This window comes from Indicator indicator, chromosome 1 (assembly GCF_027791375.1).
Source record: "Indicator indicator isolate 239-I01 chromosome 1, UM_Iind_1.1, whole genome shotgun sequence".
Taxonomy (NCBI): domain Eukaryota; kingdom Metazoa; phylum Chordata; class Aves; order Piciformes; family Indicatoridae; genus Indicator; species Indicator indicator.
In genome coordinates, this window is record NC_072010.1 from 113,209,235 (window position 1) to 113,234,578 (window position 25,344).

Below are 25,344 nucleotides of genomic sequence, written 5' to 3' on the forward strand. Positions count from 1 at the left end.
AAGCACTGGCTTTTTTGACTGGAGTTCCAGCTTCTATATCACAAGATTGGAGAAGGCTTCTTTGACTTGCCTTCCCTTTTTTTTCTGCTCCTACTCTTATCTTTTTGTTCTCTTTGTTGGAATGTATTCCATTTTCATCTTACACACAGTGAAAGTGAAAACAATAGGAATTAAACGTACATGTGTGTGTGCACACCAGGGAGCCCAGGGAGTAAAGAGTTTGAAAAGAAATCCTTCCATGACTTTTACTTTTCATTTTATTTTCCTTTCCTTTCTTGATTATTTAAGCTTAATGAACATGCAAAGTAAACTTGATGAAATGTATATACATCTAAAAGTCATGAGAGCAACAAAACTTACTTGTAGTTTCTGGTAAGCTTGCTCTTAGCAAGTTTCTGATAGGTAGACTTCAGCTGACCAGGAGTGCTACATTGAAGTCCATATTATAATTTATCATGGTTGAGAAGAAGGTAATTGACTACATGGATTATTAAGAAAGGTGTTTAATTGATTCTTGAGTTGTGGCCAATTGTTGTTAGCTGTTTCTAGTAGTAAACCTTCAAAATGGTGCTGAATTATGGAGCATTTGGTTGCTCTTTACTTCAGACTTAAAAAACACCTCCTAGAGTTATTTTTAGAAAGTATCAAGAATATCAATTCTCTAAAACAAATTCAATTCAGCTAAGTTCAATGTTGAGACTGTTAACTGTGACTTGGTGTTTATGCGGTAGTTCTGTTTCTTTTAGTAATTTCCTTTTGATCTTAAACATTGAGTTAATGGAAAAAGACATATTGCAGAATTTACATTCTTTGAAGCAGAAAGGTAGATTTCAGGACAGAAGAGATACTAGCACAACTTTATAAGTTGCTGCTTTCTCTTCATCCAAGTCCCCAGGCTTCATATTTGCATCAGGTGAATCTGCTAGTACTTTGGTCTGTATCCTGTTAAACTAAAAACTAAAGATCTGTTTTGAAGATGGGGTATTATTTTTAATTCAGATTGAGTCAATTTTGATCACTTTACCCATCTTACTTTTGGCGACTTGGCTGCTGTAACTTTCTCACTATTTGCCAAATATATTTCTAGGTTAGTATCAGGCCTTTTCAGTCAATGTTTGATGTAAATACACAATGGTTGTCACATACATGAGCACCTGGGTTTCTCCCATTTTCCTTATTCTACATTGGGAAATTTGCACTGTCACAGTTGTGCCTACATAGGGCTGTCCTATACTGAGCTTTCCTTAGAGTGATCCTTTTCCACCCATGCCTGGATCTGAACTTCAGAGGCCTCACATTTTTGTTGCTCAGGTTTTGGACATCCTGATTGTGCTCATGGATCACATGCAGATTGTTTTTAGCAGGGGTGCAGCATTACTCCCACCTCTTCTGTTTGCTCGATCTACCGCTTTTATCTTCATTGTGATCTTTCTGAATGGTGCGTATCCTTCAGTGGTTGTACCCTACTTGAGACTGCTTTCTGTGTTGGTTATGCATTTGTAGTAATTGCAGCTTGTTATCTTGTACCAGGAGTTCAAGTTTGTGCCCTAGGTGCATACAGAACAACCTTGCCACTAGCTGTGTTGTGTGCCTGGCTTAGTGCTGATTTTTTTTCTTTGCTGTCCATTCTTAATCTGCTGATTATTTTTTTTAATTGGTTTGCTGTGTCTTCTTGTGTACAAAAACACGTTGTGATGATTTAAATTGACTCTTTCTGGCTTTTCCTTCTTTCTCATTGCAAAGCTCTTCTTAGGTCAGTGTTGATCTTGGCTAGTTCACAAATGTATGTGTGGTTCTATCATTTTCACTAATAAGTTTCTAGTGATTTATTATGTAGTAAGGAGTTGTTTTTTCTTCCTAGTTGCTACTTTTGAATTGCGGATTTCTTCTAAACATAGATTTTACTTTCTTTGGTTTCAAACTCAGTAAACAACCTTAGAACAACCTTTTGTAACTGTTTAACAACCAAAAGATTACTTTATTTTATCCTGCTATTACTATATTGAGGGATAATCAAACTAAGTATGATGGATAATCAAACTAATTGTGACGGATTTCTTTCTGTTTATAATCTAGGGAGATGTGCTCACTGACTTCTGATGCTTCCTGTTGAACTGAATAAGCAGCCAGAACAACCTGAGTACAGTCCTAGCCCCAAAACAAAGCATTTGGTGTCTGCTTCACTTCTGTCTTTAAAGAGACTCTTTGGAGGAGCTTTGGTGGCTTTAGAGGACTTGTTTTTTAGCCATTTCTGGTTTTTTTTTTCTTTTCTATTTCTTTGACTTTCTGTCCTCTCTTTAGCTCCCTCTGGCTGGCTAATGAGATGCAAAATTGAGCAGTGGTGCAGAGTATTTTCACATGGCTGTAGTTCCAGCTACAGTATTGTCCTTTCCTTTAGGACTCAGCTGCTGACTTCTTGTTTTTCAGGAGATTTCACCGTTACAAAACTTTTATTTCAAGATCTTGCCACATTTCTGGTCTGTCTCCAAGCTGTTCTGTGCAGCTTTCTGGCTGACAAGTTCTTGTTTGTTTGGCCTCCAGTAGAAGATGCTTTGCCATCAGAGTATTCCCTATTTCTTTTTTTTTCTTTTTGCCTATTTTTAATACGCTTTCTGGTTGCTGTTGAGTTCTGTTTGACTGATTAAAACTGTGGTATGGTTTTCACTCATGCTGGTGGTATATAAGTTCCCCTCAAAAAGAGGTTGTTGTCACTGTGTTGCAGTACTTGCTGGTTATGACCATGTGTTTGTGGCTTTGGTCCTGGGCTGTGACAGTGCACCCCCATCCATTTCCATTGGTGCAGTCTGGTGAGGTGCTGAAGAAGGCTATGCATTAAACAACTTTCTGCTCACTTGGATGATGATTATGGTAAACTGAAAGATTCATGAGGAGAAGGGGAAAAGCCAGAGGTGAGAGGTGCTTAGGGCATGGTGTTCAGCTGTAGTTTGTGTGACACCTGGAGCTACATAGAACTTCATAGGAATAGTGGAGTTTCAAAGGAACTGGATTGGACTGTTGTGGAAAGCTGCCTGGTGATATCCATTCATGTAGTTCCTGTGGCATTGGCAGCGGCTGTCCAGGGTCTCCCTGGCAGTGCAGTTGCCTGGTAAATGATGCTGCAGTGATCCTTACCTGTGGAGAAAGCCAATGATAGACACAGGAAGTATGTTTTGTAATGTTGTAATTGATTGCCTGGCAGATACAAGCTTGACGTGCTAGTCAGCATGTTTCTTCTGGGCAGTATAAAAAATGTAGGGGTAGAGAAGTGGGCAGTTTTGCTCTGTAGACAACAGTCTTTTCAGTAACTTCTTCCAGGGGCAGTTTTCTAAGGGAAACTCCTTGGACAGTCTACAGTGAGCTCCCTCTTTGTCCTTCCACATCATGATCTGGTCTATAGGGCTGTACATTTCTGAGAACAAGATTCAACTCATGGTTGAATGGTAGTGAACTTAGTTCACTGATAAAGTTCACCAAGTTCACTAAAGGTGAAGCCAGTTGAAAGGGCTCTGGTTTGGCTGTGCATGTAGAAGAGGGAACCTAAGCTAGAATTACACACCACAGTCTACATGCTCTTGGTTGTGCTCCCTGCTGCCCAGCATGGGTATCCTGGTGCCGGCTTCCATTTTCTCCTTTTTTCTCCTTCATCTTTGCTTTCCCACATCTGTGGTACTGGAATTAGTGCTGGCTGTTCAGGAAAAAATGTTGTGGCTCCTGGATTTGGAGCCAGGCATTACCATTTCCTATGTCCTCAATTGGTCTGGCTCTGAGGCAAACCAAGGAACCTGTGTCTGTGGATATTCTGGTTAGCAAAGGCTAGCCTATATATAGATTGGTTGATGGCTTTAAGCAAGCTATGATAAACCATGATCTTTTTTGGAGAGGAAGAATGAGAGGGATTACAGTGACAAGCTTTCCAAACCAACAATTAGTTTATGTTTTCAAAGTGCATCCACAAGTGGGGAGGCTGCAAAAACGCACAATATTTTGCAGTCCTTCATGCAGAAATCTGTGGCTAGCTTTTCGTGTTCGTTTTGTTTTGCTTTTAAATACATGGGACTTGATCTTAGGCTCCATTGTGTTTAGAAACTGCACAACATGTTGGACATGCAGCCACTCAGTTAATGTGCTGATCTGTTGGCATATATAAAAGAGACAAAAAAGCTTATGTGTCATTTGAGGGTATGAGGGATGTAGAGGAATAAGCTTACACAATAGAATTTATCTTAAATCTGCATGGTTGTTAAGAAGGGTATGTCAGACAGCTGCAATGTTGGACATACAGCTGTTTGTCTGAAGGTCTCAATCAAGATCTCTTTTGAACAGACCTCTGTTTATAGATCAGCACTTTTTATGCTAGTGGGATACACAGTATCACACTATCACAGTATGTCAGAGGTTGGAAGGGACCTCAAGAGATCATCAGGTTCCTTGTCTTATCACTGTGCACCACTGAAAAGAGCCTGGCCCCCTCCACTTGACACCCACCCCTCACATATTTATAGACATTGATCAGATCCCCTCTCAGTCTTCTCTTCTCAAGACTAAACAGCCCCAGGGATCTCAGTCTCTCTTCACTGGGGAGATGCTCAAGTCCCCTAATCATCCTCATGGTTCTCTGTTGGATTCTCTCCAGCAGGTCTCTGTCTCTCTTGAACTGGGGAGCCCAAAACTGGACACAGTATTCCAGGTGTGGTCTCACCAGGGCAGAGTAGAGAGGTAGAAGAACTTCCCTCAACCTGCTGGACACAGCTTTCTTGATAAATCCCAGGATCCCATTGGCTCTCTTGGCCACAAGGGCACATTGTTGTTCCATGGAGAACTTGCTGCCCACCAGCACTCCAAGGTCTTTCTCTGTGGAGCTGCTTTCCAGCAGGGCAGCCCCTAACCTGTCCTGGTGCCTGGTGTTATTCCTCCCCAGATGTAGGACCCTGCACTTGTCCTTATTAAACTTCATGAGGTTTGCCTGCACCCAGCTCTCAGCCTGTCCAGGTCACGTTGGATGGCTGCACAGCCTGACAGGTGTCAGCCAACCCCCCCAGGTTTGTATCATCAGAGAACCTGCTGAGGGTACTCTCAATGCCCTCAGCCAGGTCGTTGATAAAGGCATTGAACAAAACCGCACCCAGTACTGATCCCTGGGGGACACCACTGGCCACAGGCCTCCAAATTGACTTTGTGCCACTGATGATGACCCTCTGAACTCTTCTGAGCTTTTCTATGAGGATGTTACGGGAGACAGTATCAAAAGCTGTGCTGAAGTCAAGATATATGACATCCACTGCTCTTCCCTCATCTACCCACTTGGTCATAACTTCATAGAAGGCTATCAGATTAGTTGGACAGGATCTCCCCTTGGTAAATCCATGTTGGCTACTCCTGATAACCTTATTGTCTTCCATGTGGTTAGAGATGACCTCCAGGATGAGCTGCTCCATCATCTTTCCAGGGATGGAGGTGAGGCTGACTGGTCTGTAGTTGCCTGGGTCCTCTTTCTTGCCTTTTTTGAAGATTGGAGTGACAATTGCTTTCTTCCAGTGGCCAGACACCTCTCCTGTTCTCCAGGACTTTTCAAAGATGACGGAGAGAGGTTCAGCAACAGTATCAGCCAGCTCTCTCAGCACTCCTGGATGCATCCCATCAGGGCCCATGGATCTGTGTGTCTTGAGGTGGTATGAGAGATCTCTAACCCAGTCCTGACTGACCAGCAGAATGTCCACATGTCTCCAGTTCTGCTCCCTTGCTTCTAGAGACTGAGGTTCCGGAGGGCTGGTCTTAGGAGTGAAGCAAAGAAGGCATTCAGCAACTCTACCATCCCTGCATCATCAGTTTCTGTATCTCCCCTCTCATTCAGCAGTGGGCCCACCTTTTCCTGCTCTTCCTCTTATCATTGATATATTTGAAAAAGCTCTTCTTGTTCTCCTTCAACCCTCTGGTGAGATTCAGTTCCAGGAGGGCCTTGGCTTTCCTTGTTGCATCTCTACATTCTCTGGCTATATCTCTATAATCCTCCCAACTGACCAGTCCTTTTTTCCACATAATGTAAACCTCCTTTTTGTTTTTGAGTTTTACTAAGAGTCCCTTGCTTATCCATGCAGGTCTTCTGCTTGACTTACTTGATTTTTTTTTTTTTGAGGGAATACATTTCTCTTGAGCTTGGAGGCATATTAACCATCTGTCTTAGGCCTCCCTTCCTTCCAGAGCCTGAGTCCACTGGATATTTCTAAGTAGAGTCTTGAAGAGGGGAAGGTTTGCCCTTTTAAAGTCCAGGGTTGAAGTTTTACCTATCACACTGCTTCTTTGTCTGTTGATACTAAACTCTGACATGTCGTGGTCACTGCAACCAAGATTACCCCCAATGTTGACATCTATAACCAGTCCTTCTTTGTTTGTTAATATCAGATCCAGCATTGCACTTCTCCTTGTTGGTTCTTCAAATACTTGCAGGAGAAAGTTGTCATTGATGCACTGCAGGAACCTTTTGGACTGTTTGTGCTTGGCTGTGTGATCTTTCCAAATAATACCTGAGTGGTTGAAGTCACCCACAAGCACCAGGGCACTTGATCTTGAGGCTACTTCCAGCTGCCTGTAGGCAGCTGCCTTGTCAGTAGCTTCCTCCTGGTTTGGTGGTCTGTAGTAAACACCCACCACAACTGTACCACTGATGTTTGTACGTCCCTTCACTCTTAGCCGTAAGCTTTCAACGCTTATGGGTAAGAGTGAAGGGACGAGTAACAACAGCAAAGTTACAGTATTTTTATTCACTGACCTGGCAGGTTTTTCCTGTCATAATTCTCTGAGCACCGTGGAGGCTTCTCCAACATAACCAGACACAGCAGGCACAGTGGCAGATTCTATTGCTTTCCAAGAGTGTGTGTTTTCAAGCCAAGGGTTGGAAGCACCACAGGTGCGCAGCAATACACAAAATGTTAAAGTTGTTAGGTTAACTGCCCTTTCTCTCTTAAAACAGCTATTTTCCTTTACTAATTTAGGTAAGTAAAATCCTATTGTTATGCGTCAGACTCTTGTCTATAAGGCAAAACTCTGTAGATGGGAATGCATACTGTGGTGCCAGCTTCATTAACTCGGCAGTTCTTGTTTTTCTCTGCTTATTGAATCCAGATTTCTGGTGTAGTTCTTAAAGCATTAAAATTTGGATATCATTAGCAGCTATATTACCCTAGTCTTTGGCTTGTCTGTGTGAAGCTATTGCTGCTCAGCAAATGAGGGTGTCTCACCAAATAGATCCTGATCCAGATGGGTTTGAGTGTTGAGATCTTGCATTGATGGAAGCAGCATAAAACTTGTCCAGTGTTTGGACCAGCTTCTCTCATCTTTATGCCATATAAGTTAAGCTGAAACACCTATAGGGAACTTACGTGGAAATTCTTCATGGGGAAAGTCTTAAGAGCTTCTACTCCCCTTTCTTCCCTTTTGTTTTTGGCATTTGTGAAGTGTGGAGAATGGGGTCAAGTAAAAGTGGAGCTGCTTACTTTCTCTGGCTGTTACTAATGCTTCTCCAATAGCAGAAGTGTGAAAGAGCACTTTGCACTGTGGCAAAACAACACACAGGTGGGGTGCAGATAGGGTAGCAACATTTCTTTGTGTGTGAACTTGCTTGTCTGGTCCCCATAATTGTTTTACAACACAATCTAAACATATGTTGAAAAAAAAAAAGCCCAGGCATTTTTGCTGACTGTGTAACTGTTGAGGCTCTTTGTGTTGAAAATAAATTTCTGAAACAGTTTATGCAGCTGGAGAGAGGAGGATAAAGATAGTGAGGAGCAGTAAGCGTGATCCCTTGACTGACTCGACTGCCACAAGGGCAGTTGGATGGGAAAACGTTTCAGGCTGTCTGTACTTCAGATGTTGCAAAGAGCCACTGATGTTTCAACATGTCATGTGCTGAACATTTTGGCTCCGTGTTTGGAGACACTTTGATACTGCCTTACATCCTCAAGAAGATGAATGAGAAGCTTCCCATGACAAAGCATGGGCCACACTGCATGTTGTGGGATTGAGATACCAGCTTTTACCACCAATTTCCATTAAGGGATCTGAATAATGAACAACCCTTTTTCTTAGTCAAGGTGTTGATCTGTACCTTAGACTTAGAAAACTAGCTTTCAGTCACCTCACATATAAGGTTATTGAAGTCTTACACAAGTTTTCTTTGTGGGTGAGGAAGGACAGTGACATTATTATGGTGGTCTGATTCAACAAAATCTGAGTGAAGCTGAAAATCAGCTCTTCTATTACTTTTCCATTTACAGCTGTTGCCATCTCACTGGAAGTAGACTTGAGAATGTATCTTGATGTGAAGTGTCGCAAGGAATGCAGAGTAAAGCTACACAGTTTGGTTTGTGTTCAGCTGGACATCCATTTAGTTTCCTTTCTCTGTAGGAGATCTGTTTCTTAAAATAGTTCTTGTTGCTGAGAGTGTATAAGTCTGCAGTTGTTTCCAAAACATTCTAATTTGTACTTTATTAACATTTTCATAGCTATTGTTGAGTGTCATTACTGAAATGATTCAGAGCTCTAAAGAGCCCTGATACGCAGTGAGAGAGAAAATGCTGCATCTGTTTTACCTACTGTTTTTTGGCTGCCTGTCCTTCAAACTTGTTTTTCTAAGGAGTGAAATCTCTGCATGTTAGACTAATTACTGCACATCAGTTCCTGAACTGTTTAAAAGGCTTTGGTGTCAGCTGTGCAACAGTGCAGTGATTTAGTCAAGGGTCCAAATACCTATTATGCACGTGCAGTGGAAATAATGTACAATCACAGAATGGTAGGGGTTAGAAGGCACCTCTGAAGATCATCGAGTCCAAATACCAGCCAGAGCAGGATCACCTTAAACAAATCACACAGGAACACATACAGGTGGGCATTGAAAGTCTCTAGAGATGGAGACTTTTGGGCAGCTTGTTCCAACGCTCTGCCACCCTCAAAAAAACCCCAAACCTTCTCATGTTGTATGTTCAACTTTATGCCAATTACTTCTTGTCCTGTCACTGGGGACCACTGAGAAGAGTCTGACCCCATCTTCCTGACACTCACCCCTTAGATATTTTTAAGTATTAATAAGATTCCCCCCTCAGCCCCCTTGAAGCTAAACAGGCCCAGATCTCTCAGCCTTTCCTCAAATGACAGATATTCCAGTCCCCTAATCATCTTAGTGGCCCTGCACTGGACTCTCTCCAGTAGTTCTTTGTCCTTCTTGAGCTGGGGTGCCTAGAACTGGACACAGTACTCTAGGTGAGGCCTCACCAGCACAGAGTAGAGGAGGAGAAGAACCTCCCTCTACCTAATGGCCACACTCCTCTTAATGCATCCTGGGGTACCATTTGCTTTCTTTGCTGCAAGGATACACTGCCAGCTGATTGTGATTCTGTTGTCTACTGGGACTCCCAGATCCTTTTCCTCAGGGCTGCTCTCCAACAGGTCAGCACCCAACCTGTATTGGTACACGAGGTTGTTCTTCCCCACATGCAGTGCTTTACACTTGCCCCAGTTTGAATTTCATTAGATGTCTCCCCACCCACCTCTGCAGCTGGTCTAGGTCACACTGGATGGTAGCAGAGCCTTCTGTTGTATCAGCCACTCCTTCCAGTTCGGTGTCATCAGCAAACTTGCTGAGGGTACACTGTCCCTTTGTCCAGATCGTTAATGAATACACTGAATAGGGCTGGATGCAGTACGGATCCCTGGGGGACACTGCTAGCTGCAGGCCCCCAGCTAAGACTCTGCCCCACTCACCACAACTCTCTGAACTCTGTCCTTCAGCCAGCTCCCAATCCATCTCACCAATCCAATCCACAGTTGTTAAGCTTGTGTGTTGGAATGCCATGAATGTGCTGCTAATTGTTGTCTCTGTAGCAAGCCACACATTAGTGTTCTCTTCATACTGTTCACTTTAAATGTAGTAGTCAACAATGTTGGTCAGTGTTGATGGTCCAGGGACCTTAAAACTATTGCAAATTTGTAATTATCATTACTTACATCTGTCCAAGGGTCACCCAAAATGATACCAGGTGAGTTTAATCCATTATCTTTTTCCTTTTTCCTGTTGTGGTTGGGGCTTGACCTTGAAATTCGTGGGATATTTGCTGTTGCCATAATTCACAGAGGAATTTGGCTGTTCTTAAAAATTTTCTTCCTTAGGGGGAGGTCTCTTTCTGCTTCCACTTTGCCCTCTTAGGTTACAGAATGATCTCCTCCAGCACTGAATCGTGCAGATAGAGGTGTACCCTTCTAATCCCATGATAAGAATAACCAGATTTGTGTACATTTCCCACTTTTTTTTCCTTTTCTTTTCTTTTAAAGCCTGAGACTGCAGCTGTGCTGAAGCGCACTGTTGAGGCTCTTATGGAGAGAGGAGCTGTTGTGAGAAACCTGGAAAACCTGGGAGAAAGATCTCTGCCTTACAGAATCTCCAAGCATAAGGAGCGCCACAGAAGAGGAGGGTATGCACGATGTCTTTTTCCTTAAAATCCCTTAAAAAGTACATAACTAAGTCATAGTTTAGCTTCCCCTGTGATTTCTGGGTGTACACCTGTATTGTCTGGTCTCAGTAAGGGGTTGTGTGGCTTTGTGTGTATGTGTTGCACTTCAAGTGTTTTGTGTCTCTTATTCTTTATGGCATCAGCTTTTAGTTAGTGTTTAGTTGTGGTGTTCCAAGTCCAGGCTTCCAGAACTCCTTTTCTTAGCATACACAGCATTACTTTGTTTTGTCATTTTTTATGTAACTGTTTTCCAAGCCAGTCAGGCTGTTTACTGATAAAACTCATACTTAATCTGCTAGTTGCTTATTGGCAGGATTGATTCGTTCTCTCTAATGCATCTGAACTAAATGTTGATTAACATGTGTGCTCTGCAAGACTTTTGCTTGTGTTTCTGATGTTGAAGAGGACCACGTGGTTTACAGGAACTATGATAAATGTAAATGAAGCTGTGAACTGGCATCTTGGGTGTCTGTCTTGCTCTGCAGTGCAGGAGGAAGGTGCTTGTGGGTCTCACCCCCTGCTCCCTTAGGCCAGCTCGTTGTTGCTCCTTGAGGCTACCTCCGAAATGGACGATGGCTCTTTCTGGCTCCTGCGAGGAGTGAGAAATGTTGCTAGGCAACCCGCACTGCTGGGGCTGCCTGCGGCAATCGCAATAACAATTAGCAACATGCTCCTCTTGATCCCTGTAATGCAGCTCTGCCTAATCAAATGGCTGGTGAACCTGCCTTCCTACCAACTTCCATGAGGGGTGTCTGGCACTGGGGAAGGTGAGGTGATTCCAGAGGGGACGCTTTTGGTGAAGCTCTTCTTGGATCCTCTCCCTGGAGGTGGCTCACAGTTTCACTCCCTCTACTGAGGACTTCTTCATTCTCCCATCATGGGGTAGTGGTAACAGCTGTCAGTTAAAGCAGACTGACAGAAGGGGTAGGGGATGAAATCTCCACCACATGCCTGTTACCCAACAGAAAGCAATGGCATTGTGACCATAACTGTCTTGCACTTGTGCTCCATGGTTTCCTTCAGAACACAGCCTGATCCTGTCAGTTTTGCATCTTGGGATGAAGTCTTGTTGCCTACACATGGGAGCTAATCAAAGACTTGACTCAAACAGATTACTAATTACTTCGTCCTTTTGTTGGAGTAGAAGCATTTTATAAACATTAAAACCTTTTCTGCTTGCTGAAGTAGAGCAACGAGCAGGCATTACTGTCATTGTAGAAGTGGGGAGCTGAGACACAAGGACTGAGTTCCACTAATCTTGGATGATGAAGTTGAGACTTTTAGATCTTGGTTATTTTTTTTTCTAGTGTACTTAACACTCTAACATTTCACCACTTCAGATGACAGTTTCTGCTTGGCTTGGGAGGCAGTACTACTGCAGATCAGGTCTTGGGTTCTTCAAAAAAACAGGACAGGAGAGAATAGTAACCAGAATCACAAGAACTATGTAGCAGAAATTAATAGAAGCCATTTCTCTAGAGGATCTTTCAGATATGTAAACTAGCTGAACTCATTTACTGCAGCAGATTACTTACCTTACTTAGTAAGCAGGATGAGGGAATCTCTAGGTAGCCTATAACCCCCTTTTTTGGAGAGTCCTCAAAGCAGATGTATTTTGTGTTCTGAATGAAGCAAGGTTGCAAGGTTTTAGTAGCAAATAATTGCAGTTGTGTCTTGAGGGGACCAGAAGGCAGTTTCAGTACCTGGTAGTGAGGGAGAATTGGTTTTGTGTAGATTTTGCTGGGGAGGTTGCAGTTCAGTGTATGAGTATGGTGGATTCCTCTACACCATCCAATGTTTTATACTATCTGTAGAATAAATTGTTTGGGATATTAAACATAAACTAGGAATAGGAAGCGAAAAGTCAGGTTTTGATCCACTTTATAAAATCAGTCAGTTCTACTTTACACAATTTGTAAAAAATAGTTGTGGTGGGGTTTTTTGTTTGCTTCGTTGTTTTTTTGTTTGTTTGTTTGGAAAAAAACAAACAAAAAAGGCATTTCTAAATACCTCACTAAGTTGGATATATACCTGTACATGCTAAGAAATCCTAAACTCTTTTCTGCTTGAGTATTTTTAATTCTGTGTTCTCTTTGTCAGCAGGTTTGTGTAGAGTGGCGTATTAAGTAGTAAAGAGTATTTAGTCTGGGCTTTTTCTGAAGTAGCTGAAAGGGCTTCTGTGACCATGCAAATAATGCTCTATGACTGTGATGGGGAGAGCATTGCATTTTCCAAAGCTTTTAAGTCTGGATTTTTTTTGTTTCCTTTTAGAGTTTTTATGTATTGATTTTTCCTTGTTTTGTGATCCTTGGGTTCCTTCCAACCCAATGCAATCTGTGAAACTCAATATTCGTAGCAATAAATTGTACGAAAATGAGTGCAATACAATAGGTGTAGCATGGGTCACAGCTTAATATTGAGTGTCTTAGAGAGGTGGCTCTTGTCCTAGTGACAGCTGCATGAACCTGTCGCTCAGAATGGCAAGGAATCCCCCCACCTGTGTGGGCTGTTTGCCTAAAAAACACCCCCTCCCCAAGCAATCTTTCTGATCAGCATAGTGAGCCTAGCTTTGCTCCCTTCTATAACTCCCAGTGCTATCTGGGCTGGTGCTCTGGACAGCACCAGGTATTCACAGGTCAACTGAGATGTGCTCTCTGGCATGCCTCGTAGTCATCTGTCTCCTGTATGTTTTCTTCATTTAGTTAATTCTGGTTTTAACTCTAATTCAAATATTTTAATATGCAGCATATCATAAAATGGAGTGATTAACAGTGAAAGGACCCAGGGGTGTGACGTCCATGGCAAAGCTACTGCTGGACTTAGGTTTTGGTAGTGTCTTTAGTGAACAGTAAAGAATTAAAATTGAAAGTGAGCATTCATAAGTCGATAGGGAGGGTAGTTGTATTCTTAATAAGGAGCTTTTTCTTTTCTCTCTGAGTTCTATAGTGCTTCACCATCATCTGTCTTGGGTATACTGTATTACAGGCACATTACAAATTTAAGAATATCCAGGAGACCTTGCAGAGAATGAGAATTTTGCTGCCAATTGATCTGTTAATCTGAGATTTTTCAAAGCTTGTCGCAGGGGATTGTGGCCCACAGCTGTCACTGGAATGAGCAGTTTTACTTTCCCAGGCAGATTTGAAGACCTCAGATGATAACAAATAATTGACTTGTTTCTTCTCGGGAAATTATATTCACTTAGCAGGTGGTGCATGTGGATTAAGGTTCTATTAAAACAAATTTAGGTCTTTCTCTTAAATGCACCCATTTTGGCAAATAACAGTCTCCTTTTCCTAGAAACCAAACATTGACAGCTTTTACATTTAAGTAATTACAACAACAGTGTGTTTCAGGAACTGTGTGGATATGCCTGAGAAATTAAACTTTGAAATCACTGGTTTATTGATATTTTAAACTGAAGCTGAATTAGCTACTAATTCAGTTTATGGTATTAATTGCTGTAGTAGAACATTAATATTTTGGTTTTAAAGCCTTTAAGACCATGATTCAAGTAACATCTCACAAAACTATAACAAATATTTTTTTACCCTACAGATTAATAAATTGTGTGAAGGACAAGTTTGTTCCAGTGTGAGTTAGATATGTAAATTTAGTTGAGATATTGAGCATGAGTGACTTGCCCATAGCCACCCTGCCTCTGAAAAAAAACAGTGGAAAAATGTAAATAAGGATTACAACCTTTATCTCCTTATTGACAACAGAATTGTGCCAAGTATTTGTTTTACTGGCCACTTTGTTTGTAGTTACTAACGAGTTGTATTTAAATTACTTTTAACATTTAATACTGCACTGCATGTGTCAGGAGGTGCTTACTTCTGGAACAAACAAAAGTGAACCGATTTCGATAAGGTGTGTACTGGTATTTGAATTCAAGGAACGTTAAGCTCTGGATTTGTTGGCTGTTTAAGATGATACAGAAGCATTGAATCCCTCAAAGCAGCCTTCAAATAAAGGATCCAGCCTGAGGCTGGGTGATGACATTGCAGAGCCACTGCACATATTTGGTCAGAGCTAAAGTGGAGAATATTGCAACTGCTTGTAAAATGATACATCTCAGTAGCACAGTCTGTGGGTTTGCACTTTTTGGCATACCTGTTTTCTTTGGCCTTGCCAGGCTATGCCTTAATCATATGCTTGTGACTCTTCATGCTTTGGGGCATCAGATAAAGAAGGTGGTTTGGGGGGCTGTGGTTGGTATGTAGGATATTTTTTACTTTAGGGAAGATGGTACAAGGGTGGCTGCGCAACAGATCTTTGAAAAATAAGGTTCAGACACTCCTTTGGGAGGGTAACTGCTCAAACTTTTTGCAGACTAGGAATCTATTAAACTGTAAGGAGCTATGACAGAGGCTTTAGAAAAAAAGAAAGTGGCCGGGTGTGACTGGATTTTTAATACTGTGTATCTTGCTCTACTGTAGCGATTTAGAATCATAGAATGCACTGGGTTGGAAGGGACCTCTAGAGCTAATCTAATCCAACCCCTCTGCAGTAAGCAAGCGCATCTCCAACTAGATCGAGTTGCTCAGAGCCCCATCAATCCTGACCCTCCCTGGACAACATGTTCTAGTATTTCTCCAACCTCACAGTAAAGAACTTCTCCCTAATGTCCAGTCTAAATCTACCCTTCCCTAGTTTAAAACCATTACCCCCCGTCTTAGTGATATATACCTTTGTAAACAGTCCCTCGCCAGCTTTCTTGCAGGCCCTCTCCAGATATTGGAAGGCTGCTATAAGGTCCCCTGGAGCCTTTTCTCCTCTCCAGGCTGAACAGCCCAAATTCTTTCAGTCTGTCTTAGTAGGAGAGGTGCTCCAGCCCTCTGATAATTTTTTGCAGCCCTCCTCGGGAGCCACTGCAGCAGGTCCATGTCCTTCTGGTGTCGAGGGCCCCAGAGCTGGACATAGTACTCCAGGTGAGGTCTCACCAGAGCAGAGTGGCAGAATCACCTCTCTTGATCCACAGGCCAGGATGCAGTTGGCTTTCTGCAAGTGTGCATTGCTGGCTCATGTCCAACTTTTTGACCAACAGTACCCCCAGGTCATTTTCCACAGGGCTGATCTGTATCATATCCTCCCCCAGCCTGTGTTGATAATGGGAATTGCCCAGACCCAGGTGCAGGACCTTGCACTAGGCCTTTTTGAACCTCATGAGGTTGATCTGGCCTTCAGCTTGTCCAGGTACTGGATGGCATCCTGTCCTGCTGGCATATCAACTGCACCACTCAGCTTGGTGTCCTCTGCGAACTTGCTGAGGGTGCGCTCCATCCCACTCTTTATATCATGGATAAAGATTTGTTAGTGATTTTATTCCCCCACTCAGTGTTGCTTCCATGCTTATTTTTATTACCTCTGATTTAGAAAGAAAAACACACTTTAGCCTGGGAAGTGCTCAGATCTAGTAGGGTTTTATAACTTCATAGAGCACTGTGCCCTTTCCCTTCTGCTTTGTTTTGTGTATGTGTGTGCTTGCCCCTATGAAATCTACCTGCAATACAGGAACGTTTGTAGAACTTTCTCCCTGCATTTTTATTTCATTTACTCTTATTTGTGAGTTCTACAGCTAAGCTGTGCATAGTTCTGATTATTAATAACAATTTCCATGTTCTATTTGCCAATCTTTCATTGCCTTGTGTGGGTTTTTTTTTTTTTTTCCTTTCAAATTTGATTTTGAAAAGATGGCAATTTTCTTTTGTTATTTGCTTGCTGGTCTCTTTTTGTTTAGCTGTTCATTTCCAGTTATCTCATCAGCCCACTTGTTTTCTGAAATAGCAAACTCAGGTCTTACTTTTGTTCTTGCTGAATTGTATTTTTGAATCCTACCTTAATGTGTGCATGGGGAATTTTATGTAGGAGTTGTGCAGGGGCCCACGTGATTGCCAGAGTCTACTGAGGAGCACAGGATTTAGACTGATAGCTTCTTGTGGGATCAGGAATTGGAAAATCCAGGTTGCAGTTTCAGTTGTGCTGTGAACTTGTTTGTGTGATGGGGGGAAATGGCAAGGCAGGGAGGTCCTTTTCCAAGCATGCAGCATGATGAACTTGGCTTTCAGGCCCTGTGGCACTGCGATTACTCATGGGGAGCACCAGGCTTCAGTACAAGCTTACTCTCCTGACTGCAAAAAGGGAGGGTGTCCTGGCCTTCCCACAGATCACTCTGACTTCCTCTGGGTTGCGTGGGATCTGAAATGATTTGCCCTCCTGCAGGAGCGCCTTGTGTTTTGCCCTCTTCATGGGGTGTGTGATGCAGTGTTGCTTTGCCAAAGCATGTGCTCAGGAAAAGGGGCACGACTGTCTAGTTCTTGGGGCCTCAGTGGTCTAGTATACAAGGAATAGATAGTTTCTAAGAGGAGTATTTCAGTGCCTGAGCATCATGTTATGCTATTTGAATAAGTTATGTGACACGTTCACACTTTTCCTCTTTCCATAAAGTACCTAAGCTTAGAAACTGTGCTTAACACGACTTACTTTTAAAAAGGCAGCTTGTGGCACAAGTAGGTTGTGGCAGAATATTATTCCATGTGGACAATAGATGCTTGAAGTGTCTTCCAGTAATCCGTTATGTCTGGATACAATTTTATTTATCTGTAAGAGTAAAATAATAGCCGCCTATCAGAATTGTTCTCTAGAGTGAAGGTTTTAAGAAACCTTCTCTACAGCCCCCAGTAAAATCAAAACTACTGCATGGCTAAAGGACTTCATCCTAGAGATAAATGTTCTGACATGTTTAACTTCACTCAGGTAGACTCCTGGTGACCAGGGAGGAGGAAAAAAAACACAGATGAAAGAGTTTGCAAACTTTCCTTTTCTTAATATCACCAAACTAAATTGATAGCTAATGCACAGCCTACATTGTTAATTTCTGTTCAGGTTTTAGAATGTATTGATCTGTTTCAGCAAAAAAGGAGTTCTGGATCTGTAATGCACTTGGATGAGAACTACGCGTATTTGTGGTATTTTCTGCTAAATTGATTATCTTCTTCCACTAGATGGGGCTTTCTTCTTGAACCATTACTTTTTCTTCAAATGCTTTTGTCAACATGCACATACATGTAAGTGTGGATGTGCCTCAAGTATCAGAGCCGTGAAATGTCTTTTTTTCTTCCCCCTTACCTGAGGGAGTGCAATTTGCAGTTTTAATGCTTTTCAGAAGAAATGGCACTGTGTAATAGTTTGTGGTGTTGAGACACCAGTATAGTTTGCTGATGGATTAAATTCTGTAGAGTCCTTGTGCAGGAAAAACTGATTAAATTTGATGGCTTCTTTCAAATAGAAGGCTTGGTGGGATGGGAATCAGTCACCATTTGGGGATTTTTTTTTTTTTTGTTTTGGTTTGGTTTTAAGCTGTAAATTATACAGAAGGCAGAGAACTGACACAGACAAATTTAATACTTGCTGTTGTAACTTCAGCCCTGCTCATAACAATTTTGCAGACTTCTCAGCTGCTGTCCAGTGAACACGACTTTTCAAATACTCCAAACAGATCAGGCTGGTTTCTCTTCTGCACTGTAACAGTATTTTTTAAAATTATTTTTCTGCAACACTGCAAAATGTCTTTCCATTATTTAATTAACTTCATAATAGGCATCTGTGCATACAATTTGATAAATGAAATTTCTGAAGACTGTGGATGGTAAAATGAATGTTTCCTCAAAGTACTAAGTCACTATGGATTGTTTATGTCATTGCTATGGCACAGTCTGTTTACTAAGGTACCAGCTTTTGGGTTTGATCTGGCATTTCCCCAGTTGCTGTCCTTGTGATTTTTCAAGGGGCTTCTATCTATTCCATGTGTATTTTTCTTAAAACTAAAAGTAACAAGTGTGTTAGTCTTTCCAGCTACAAAATGATAGTCCTTCTGAGTATGAACTTCCCTGCCTGCCTGCTATGCTGAGGAAGGGTAGCTACCATAAGAGTTGAGAAAAAAGCAAATGACCTCTCTTCAGTGGTCCCAGAGATGAAGATACCATTCAAGTAGCAAAAAAATTTAATTTGTGTGTGATTATCTTAACAAGAATGAATGCCCAGCTGCTCTCGCACAAGTGCTGCAGCTTGCTTTCCTCCAGGTGTTTTCCTGTTACCCTGTTCAATGCTTCACCTCTACCTGTTCATCAGAACATTTTCTTTCCTTTGTATCTTCCACATCCCCACTGGGGAGGCTTCCATTCACTTGCTGCTGCTATGTAAAAGAGAAATTTAAGCATACAGACATTTTTGGGGCATAACCATGGGACTACACAGCCTCTTCCAAGTCTACCGTACGTGTGATTTTTCCTCAGCTCTCCAGGTTGACAGAGTTGTATTCTAGAAGGATTTTAAAGTGCATTTTGACCCAGATGCTTTTCAGGGTTCTTTGAAGTCATTTTGAAAGCAAAATATTTGAATATCCTTAGGACTCAAGGTTCAAACAATTTCTGGCTTAAATATGTTAAAAAGGAAAGAAAAAGCCTGGATTTGTTTTCTTTTTTTTTTTTTTATCTCCTGTGTGAAGACAAGTCCAAGTCCTCCTTTATTTGAGATTCTATGCTATTTTAATTTTTGTTTCAGTTAATGCATTGTTTTAATACATTTCAGTTTGCTCTCCTGCATTTAAATCATCCTTCTATTTACAGTCAAGCAGGATGACAAAAATAACTCTGGTCTCATATCGAATCAGTGGAATTTTCCTGCATTTCTCCCCTGATGACTGACTCCTAGAGAGCCTAAATGCTTTTGCATTTTTGCTTGAAAAAATGAGGTGGTTTCCCTCCTGCATTCCTGTGTTTTCCCCTGTCTTTAGGTCTCCCTGGGATGTGGTTTTGTTTACTACACAAACAGTAGCTACAGTGTTGGGTATTGGGTCATAGACCACTGCCTGAAATGAAGGTGGCTGGATGCCTTATGGAGGGTGGATGAAAAACCCCACAGCCTCGTGACAGTTGATGTAAATATGCATATTTGGGGGGGAGGGTTTCCAGATCTCCTCAGGGATTACGCTATCAATTGTGTTTGGTTATGGCTTTTGCAGCTGTTAGTTTCTTCTCTTTCTTCAATGTAGAAACAATATTTTCTACGTGGGCCCTCCTTTTCTTCTCTCTTTTTTTTGGCACAGGAAGGCAAACGGTGCTTGTTAATGCCGAATAGTGGGGGTTGTTTTTAAACACTTGCGTTGTTCCCAGTTACAGCAGTGTTGTTTCGTCAGATAAAATACCTATTCTGCAAGGAGTCATGAAGATATGCTGTAACAGCTCATCCTCCCATCCCCCCCCTTCTCCTTCAGTTATCAACAGTGCGTCAGTGGAAATTTCCACCCTTTGCTAATGTGAGAGAAAGCACAAAGTTGCAAAGCAGCCTTCGGGGGGGAAAAAAAAAACACCACTGTTGCTGTTTTAGGAACACAATGGAAGGCAGCATACAACTTGCAAGCAGAAATGAAATTAAATTTTTGAGAGATGGTGGGACTGATGTGGTGCTTCAAAAAGCACAGCTTGGAACAGGAGTGAGTGCCCTTCCTAAGGGAATGTGGTGGTAGATCACCAGCTAGAAATTCTTGCTCCATCTTCCTTTTGCTTCGCTGCCACTGTGAGGTGATTTGGAAAGCTTCTTCCCATGGAGAAGAGTTGAAGTGTCATCTGTTAAATTTACCAGTGGGTTTTTAATAGCTTTAACAGAAAATACAACTTGCCCTTTTTAAGGGGTGTGCATCCTTCGGATGTTGCTGGGCAGTATTTCTAATGCATTATCCAAGCTTAAAAATCGTTTTGCTCCCTAAACTCTTAACCAGGTGGCATCTCTTAATTCTGGAGACCAGAAAACGGTAGGCAGTTCAGTCTTACAACTATATTAAGCCAAATCCTGTTCCCCAGTGAAGCCTGTGAGGATTTGAAAGGAGGACTGAGCTCACCAGTGTTCCTCCAAGTTGTGCTTGAGGCAACTTATTCCTGTAGTTCTTAGCAGCCCTGTGGCAGTCAGAAGAGCAGCACCTTTGCTGGTGTGACCTGGCATTGGTCCCTTGGCTTCAGTAATGCTCAGCCACAGATAGCACCAGCTGTGCATCTGTTCTGGAGGACTCATTGCTTCAGTATAGGCTGCAAGGAGATTTTGTTTTTTTTTTTTTTCTATCAGACCCTTCACATACAAGAATTCAGTGCTTCAATCTGGTCTTTCTTAAAAAGACTTCAGAGACTAATTGTGGCTATTTAAGTAGAGGACTGTGTAAGGGCTTTGGATTAGGATGTCTCTGGCTAAGGAGCAGCATCTTCACCATGCTTTCCACAGATGGGTTCCACCTCTGTGTAGTAATTCAACAAGTGTTCCTTGAGTCATTTCTGGCCCATTTGGTCTCCTCCGTGTGTAACATTTTTGATGTAACACATTTAGTTGGATGACAACCCCATGCAGTGTGAATAACATGAACGTGTCTGTTATTCATGACCCCATCTCCTCTATTTCCTCCTCAGACTCCCAGTTCAGCTTCTAAACTTAGGGATTTACCCTCTGAGATTACCTTCTTGGACATGGATAGTGATGCTTATGCTAAGCTGATTTAGTAAGAATCCACTCCTCTGTGTTAGGTACAGTGTTTAAATCAAACAAGGATGCTTGATCATGTTTGGGTAACGTGACTTTATTTTAAGGGCTGTTGGGTTATACTGATGAGTGGACTACAAGGAAAGGGGCACTTTAATAAGAGGATGTATAAAGATCAGGATGAGATAGGCAGGAAGTAGAGTGCTGTACATTTAAGCTTTAAGTTACTGGTAGTCCCTGCAAACAAGGTGAGTGGTTAGTTCCCTTCAGTAGGATTTCTGAGACAGTTGCAATGTATTTTTACTGTACTATCATTGATGTGATGCCAAATGCAGACAAAGCAATTAAAAAGTGTTCTGGTTCTCCGTTGACCATCTTGGTTCATTCACTGCATTTCAAGGAAGGAGAGATGGCCAATGGCATGGCTCACTTGGTTTTTGCATTAGTATGATGGCTGGTACTAGGTCACTCATAACTTGGAGGGAAAGCAGACATAATGTTGCTAATGAATTTAAGGTATGTGTCATGTTAAGAAATGGGGTCTAGTTGATGTGCAGTGTGTGGTTGTGTCCCTTGTCTGAAATGGGGCTCATGATGTGCAGTAGACCTCTTTGTTTGTTTGAGTGTACTGGATTTTTATAAGCCTCTTGCAAAATTATAATTCAGCTCATGTACAAGGTGCAGTTCTTCAGCAAAGGAGTTTGTTGCAGAAGTAACCTTAGTGACCTAAGATATTAAAGGGAAGCAGCTTTCTCCTTCCCTTAGGTAGGCGGTCTGCTTTTTCTTTATAGATGGTCAAAGATAGCTGTGTGGTGAACACAAAGTGCTTACCTGGAGCAGTGCATGTGATACATGCTGTGCACATGGGAAAGTAAGACTTTTTCAGTCCCACCTAGGTCAGCATGACAGTGTCTTGTCAAGTGCCAACTGCACAAGTGGGCATTGCGTGTATGCGACTTCAGCTCCCACCCTTCAGATTGAAAATGTAAGCCATGTTCACAGCAGCAATGTGCCTAATTTGGCATAAGTCCACCTCCTTGGGTTTCTTTTGCTGTTGCTGTGGGGTTCGTTTTGTTTTGGTTTTAATTTCCATTCAGCTCTGAAGCAGAACTTTAACAAAAGAAATGTTCCTTTATGTGTATAAGCTTGAAACCACAGAATCAGAATATTAGGGGTTGGAAGGGACATCAAAAGATCATCTAGTCCAACCCTGCTGCCAGAGCAGGATCACCTGGAGTAGGTCACATAGGAATACATAGGAATGCATCCATGTGGGTTTTGAAAGTCTCCAGTGAAGTAGACTCCACAACCTCTCTGGGTAGCCTGTTCCAGTGTTCTGTCACCTTTACAGTGAGAAAGCTTTTCCTTATGTTCACGTGGACCTCCTGTGCTCCAGCTTTCATCCGTTGTCCTCTTGTTGGACATCACTGAGAAGAGCCTGGCTCTGTCCTCCTGACACTTGCCCTTCACATAGATATCAACATTAATGAGGTTACTCCTAATGACCTTCTTATCCTTGGTATGCCTAGAGACAGCACCGAGGAGAAGTTGTTCCATCACCTTTCCAGGAACAGAGGTGAGGCTGATTGGTCTGTAGTTACCTGGGTCGTCCTTTGTGCCTTTTTTGAAGACTGGAGTGACTATTACTTTCCTCCAGTCCTTAGGCTCCTTTCCTGTTCTCCACGACTTACCAAAGATGATGGAGGGTAGCCTAGCAGTGACTTCCACCAGCTCTTTCAGCACCTATGGTGCATCCCATCAGGACCCATGGATTTATGCTTAACTGATCCTTAACCCAGTACTCATCAGCAGAGGCAAACTCCTCCTTTATCCTGAGTTGTTATGGGGCCTCAGGGTCTGGGCACGTGAGGACAGACTCCAACAGTATAGACAAAGAAGGCATTCAGTAGCTCTGCCTTCTTTGTATCCCTGTCATCAGGGCACCCACCTCACTGAGCAGTGCGCCTGCGTTGCCCTTAGTGTTAGTTTTGTCTGCAATGTGTGTTTCACACTGGCATCTGTTCCCCAAAGAAACAATGCTGTGAGTTTGGAGGAGGATGCATGTTGTGGCTGAAATGAAAGTGCCACCCTACCTTTATTTTAGGATTATTCAAATCAAGGTGTGGAAATGAATAGAACAAGTACAAGAAGAGTAAGCTCTCTTCAATCTCTTTGGGTAAGTGGTGCTGTACAACAAAGAGAAGTGTGGGCTGAGTCTGCATCATTTGAACTTCTATTTGAAATCAAGATACTACTGACTTTTTATTTCAAACCATTCTGGTACCAAAATGTAAGAAATAGTTACAAAGTTTCATGTAAGAAATCCCACAAAACAGTTACTTGAATTAAAGTTGTTGCAGCACAGGTATTGTTTTGTGTTTTTTATTGTGTGTGTGTATGTTTCATTGCAGGTATTTTTTGATAGACTTGGAAGCCCCACCTTCGATTGTGTCAACCATGATGGATCACTTAGGACGTGATATCGATGTAATTAGACCTGCCTTTATCAAGCATCCTGTATCAAAGACAGAAGAATGCAGTGGCATAGTCCCAGTCAGCTATGAAGACAAACTAATTGCCAAGAAGAAGTGAATATTCCAACTAGAATGTTTCTAAGTTTTTTTTTTTAAACTATCTTTTTTATTCCTGCTTTGGAAACAGTTGTGATATCTAATGCCCATCAAAAATCAGTTTGAGCCATGTTACATGTGTGGTTACAATACACTATCTTCAGTTACTGTAAAGTTTGAAGTTTCTTTTTGTTCAAAATTGTTTGAATAGACTTAATCTATATGCTTATCTTCATATTTGACAAGTGTGAAAATTGATTTTCTTTTCTCTTAGAGCATTACTTTGATGATGAAGATTTATCCATCAGCAGAATGCTAAAAATAGCATTCTTTTCCAAAAAGAGATGACTTCAGAATATGTGTATTTACATGAGAGAGAGGAGTATAGGATGTGATTTGTTGGAGGTGAGGGTTTGTTTTTTTTTGCTTGTTTTTGGAAAAAGGTAATAAAGCGTGATTAAAAACAAAACTAGAGTTGTTTTTTTAAAAGCATTAAAAATAACTTTGGTTGCCTAAAGCCACATCATAGTTCTTTCTTTAAGGTAGTAACTCTGTTCAAAGTACAGGTAAAAGATTATTCTCTATAGAAAAGGCCAGAAACTTCCAGGTGGCAGGGTAGGGAATAACCATGCTCATGTATGAACAGAAGAATAAAGGATGCTTTGCTTTACTATCAGGTAGGTGCAGGTGCGCATTTGAAACCTCAAAAAGCATCAGGACAAAATTCTTAGTGTATATTTTGTCTTTCTCTTGCTCTTGTGAAAACCAAAGGAAAAGCAATACATGTGGAAGATGACATTAATGTTGTGAGACCTCTTGCAGGTCAGACGTAAACTGAGTAATTTCCAGAGGATCTTCGTATTTCCCCCGTGCTGCTGAAGAAGTGCACTGTCCAGTTCTGGTTCTGAAGGACTGTGTGTGCGTAGTTATTTCTGTGGAATAAAGGACCTTAACATTGATGTGTTGTTATGCAAAGAGGATATTCTTTCCTTGAATGAGCTTCATCCAGAAACAGCCCCCTGGCACTCCAGCTTTGTGTGTTGCCAAAGGCAAGGCCAGCCCAGAAGTCAAGGTCTTGCTGGTGTGACTACTCTTCCAGCATGCTGTTTCATCATGAGTTGGTCTCGCCTTTTCATGGTTGGTTTTGTTTGGTTGGTTATTGGTTGGTGGGTTTTTTTTTGTTTGGGTTTTGTTTTGTGGGGTTTTTTTTTGAGGGATGCTGCTTTTAACTTGGATGCAGAACTTCAAGGGGAAAAGAAAGCATTTTCTTGAGTATCTTCTTTTTCAGATGAAAAAATGAATTAGAAAAATGGAAATTTTCTTCCTGTACCTCTTTATTTAGGAGATGTGAATGTTTGTGGGCTTCTGGTTTGTTTGTTCCTTTTTTTTGTTTGTTTGTTTGGGGTTTTTTCCATTTCTCCCTCTCCTCCCTGCCCCTCGTTGTAACTTTTCTTTTAAGAGTTTATTGTCACATTTTTGTCTCTTCTTTCCTGGAAAAAATGTTGGGAGACTAGAGAGCATGTGCTACATGCTTACTGAAGCTGGACTTACATTAGGTGTGGGTTTTTTTTTTTAAACATAGTTACTGCTGGTTTCGTTGTGTGCACTGGTGCCTTCTTCAGGCAGAGCTTTTCTTATCAATGATTTTTGCTTCCAGGACAGACCTTCCTTCCATATGGGTGTGAGCTGAGCTAGGAACAACCACAGGTTTGTAACTATGCCATGAGTTTGGCTTCCTGAGCTGCTGT

General features: G+C 41.8%; 1 protein-coding gene across 1 annotated transcript in view; it reads left to right on the forward strand.

The window, feature by feature from the left end:
- Positions 1–24,047, forward strand: part of MRPS6 (mitochondrial ribosomal protein S6) — a 50,345-nt gene extending 26,298 nt beyond the window's left edge. Inside the window, exons 2-3 of the mRNA XM_054389165.1 lie at positions 10,321–10,460; positions 23,438–24,047. Of these exons, the coding sequence (XP_054245140.1) occupies positions 10,321–10,460; positions 23,438–23,618 (321 nt within the window). The 3' untranslated portion in view covers positions 23,619–24,047. The remainder of the gene's footprint in view (positions 1–10,320; positions 10,461–23,437) is intronic.
- The last annotated feature ends 1,297 nt before the right edge of the window (positions 24,048–25,344 follow it).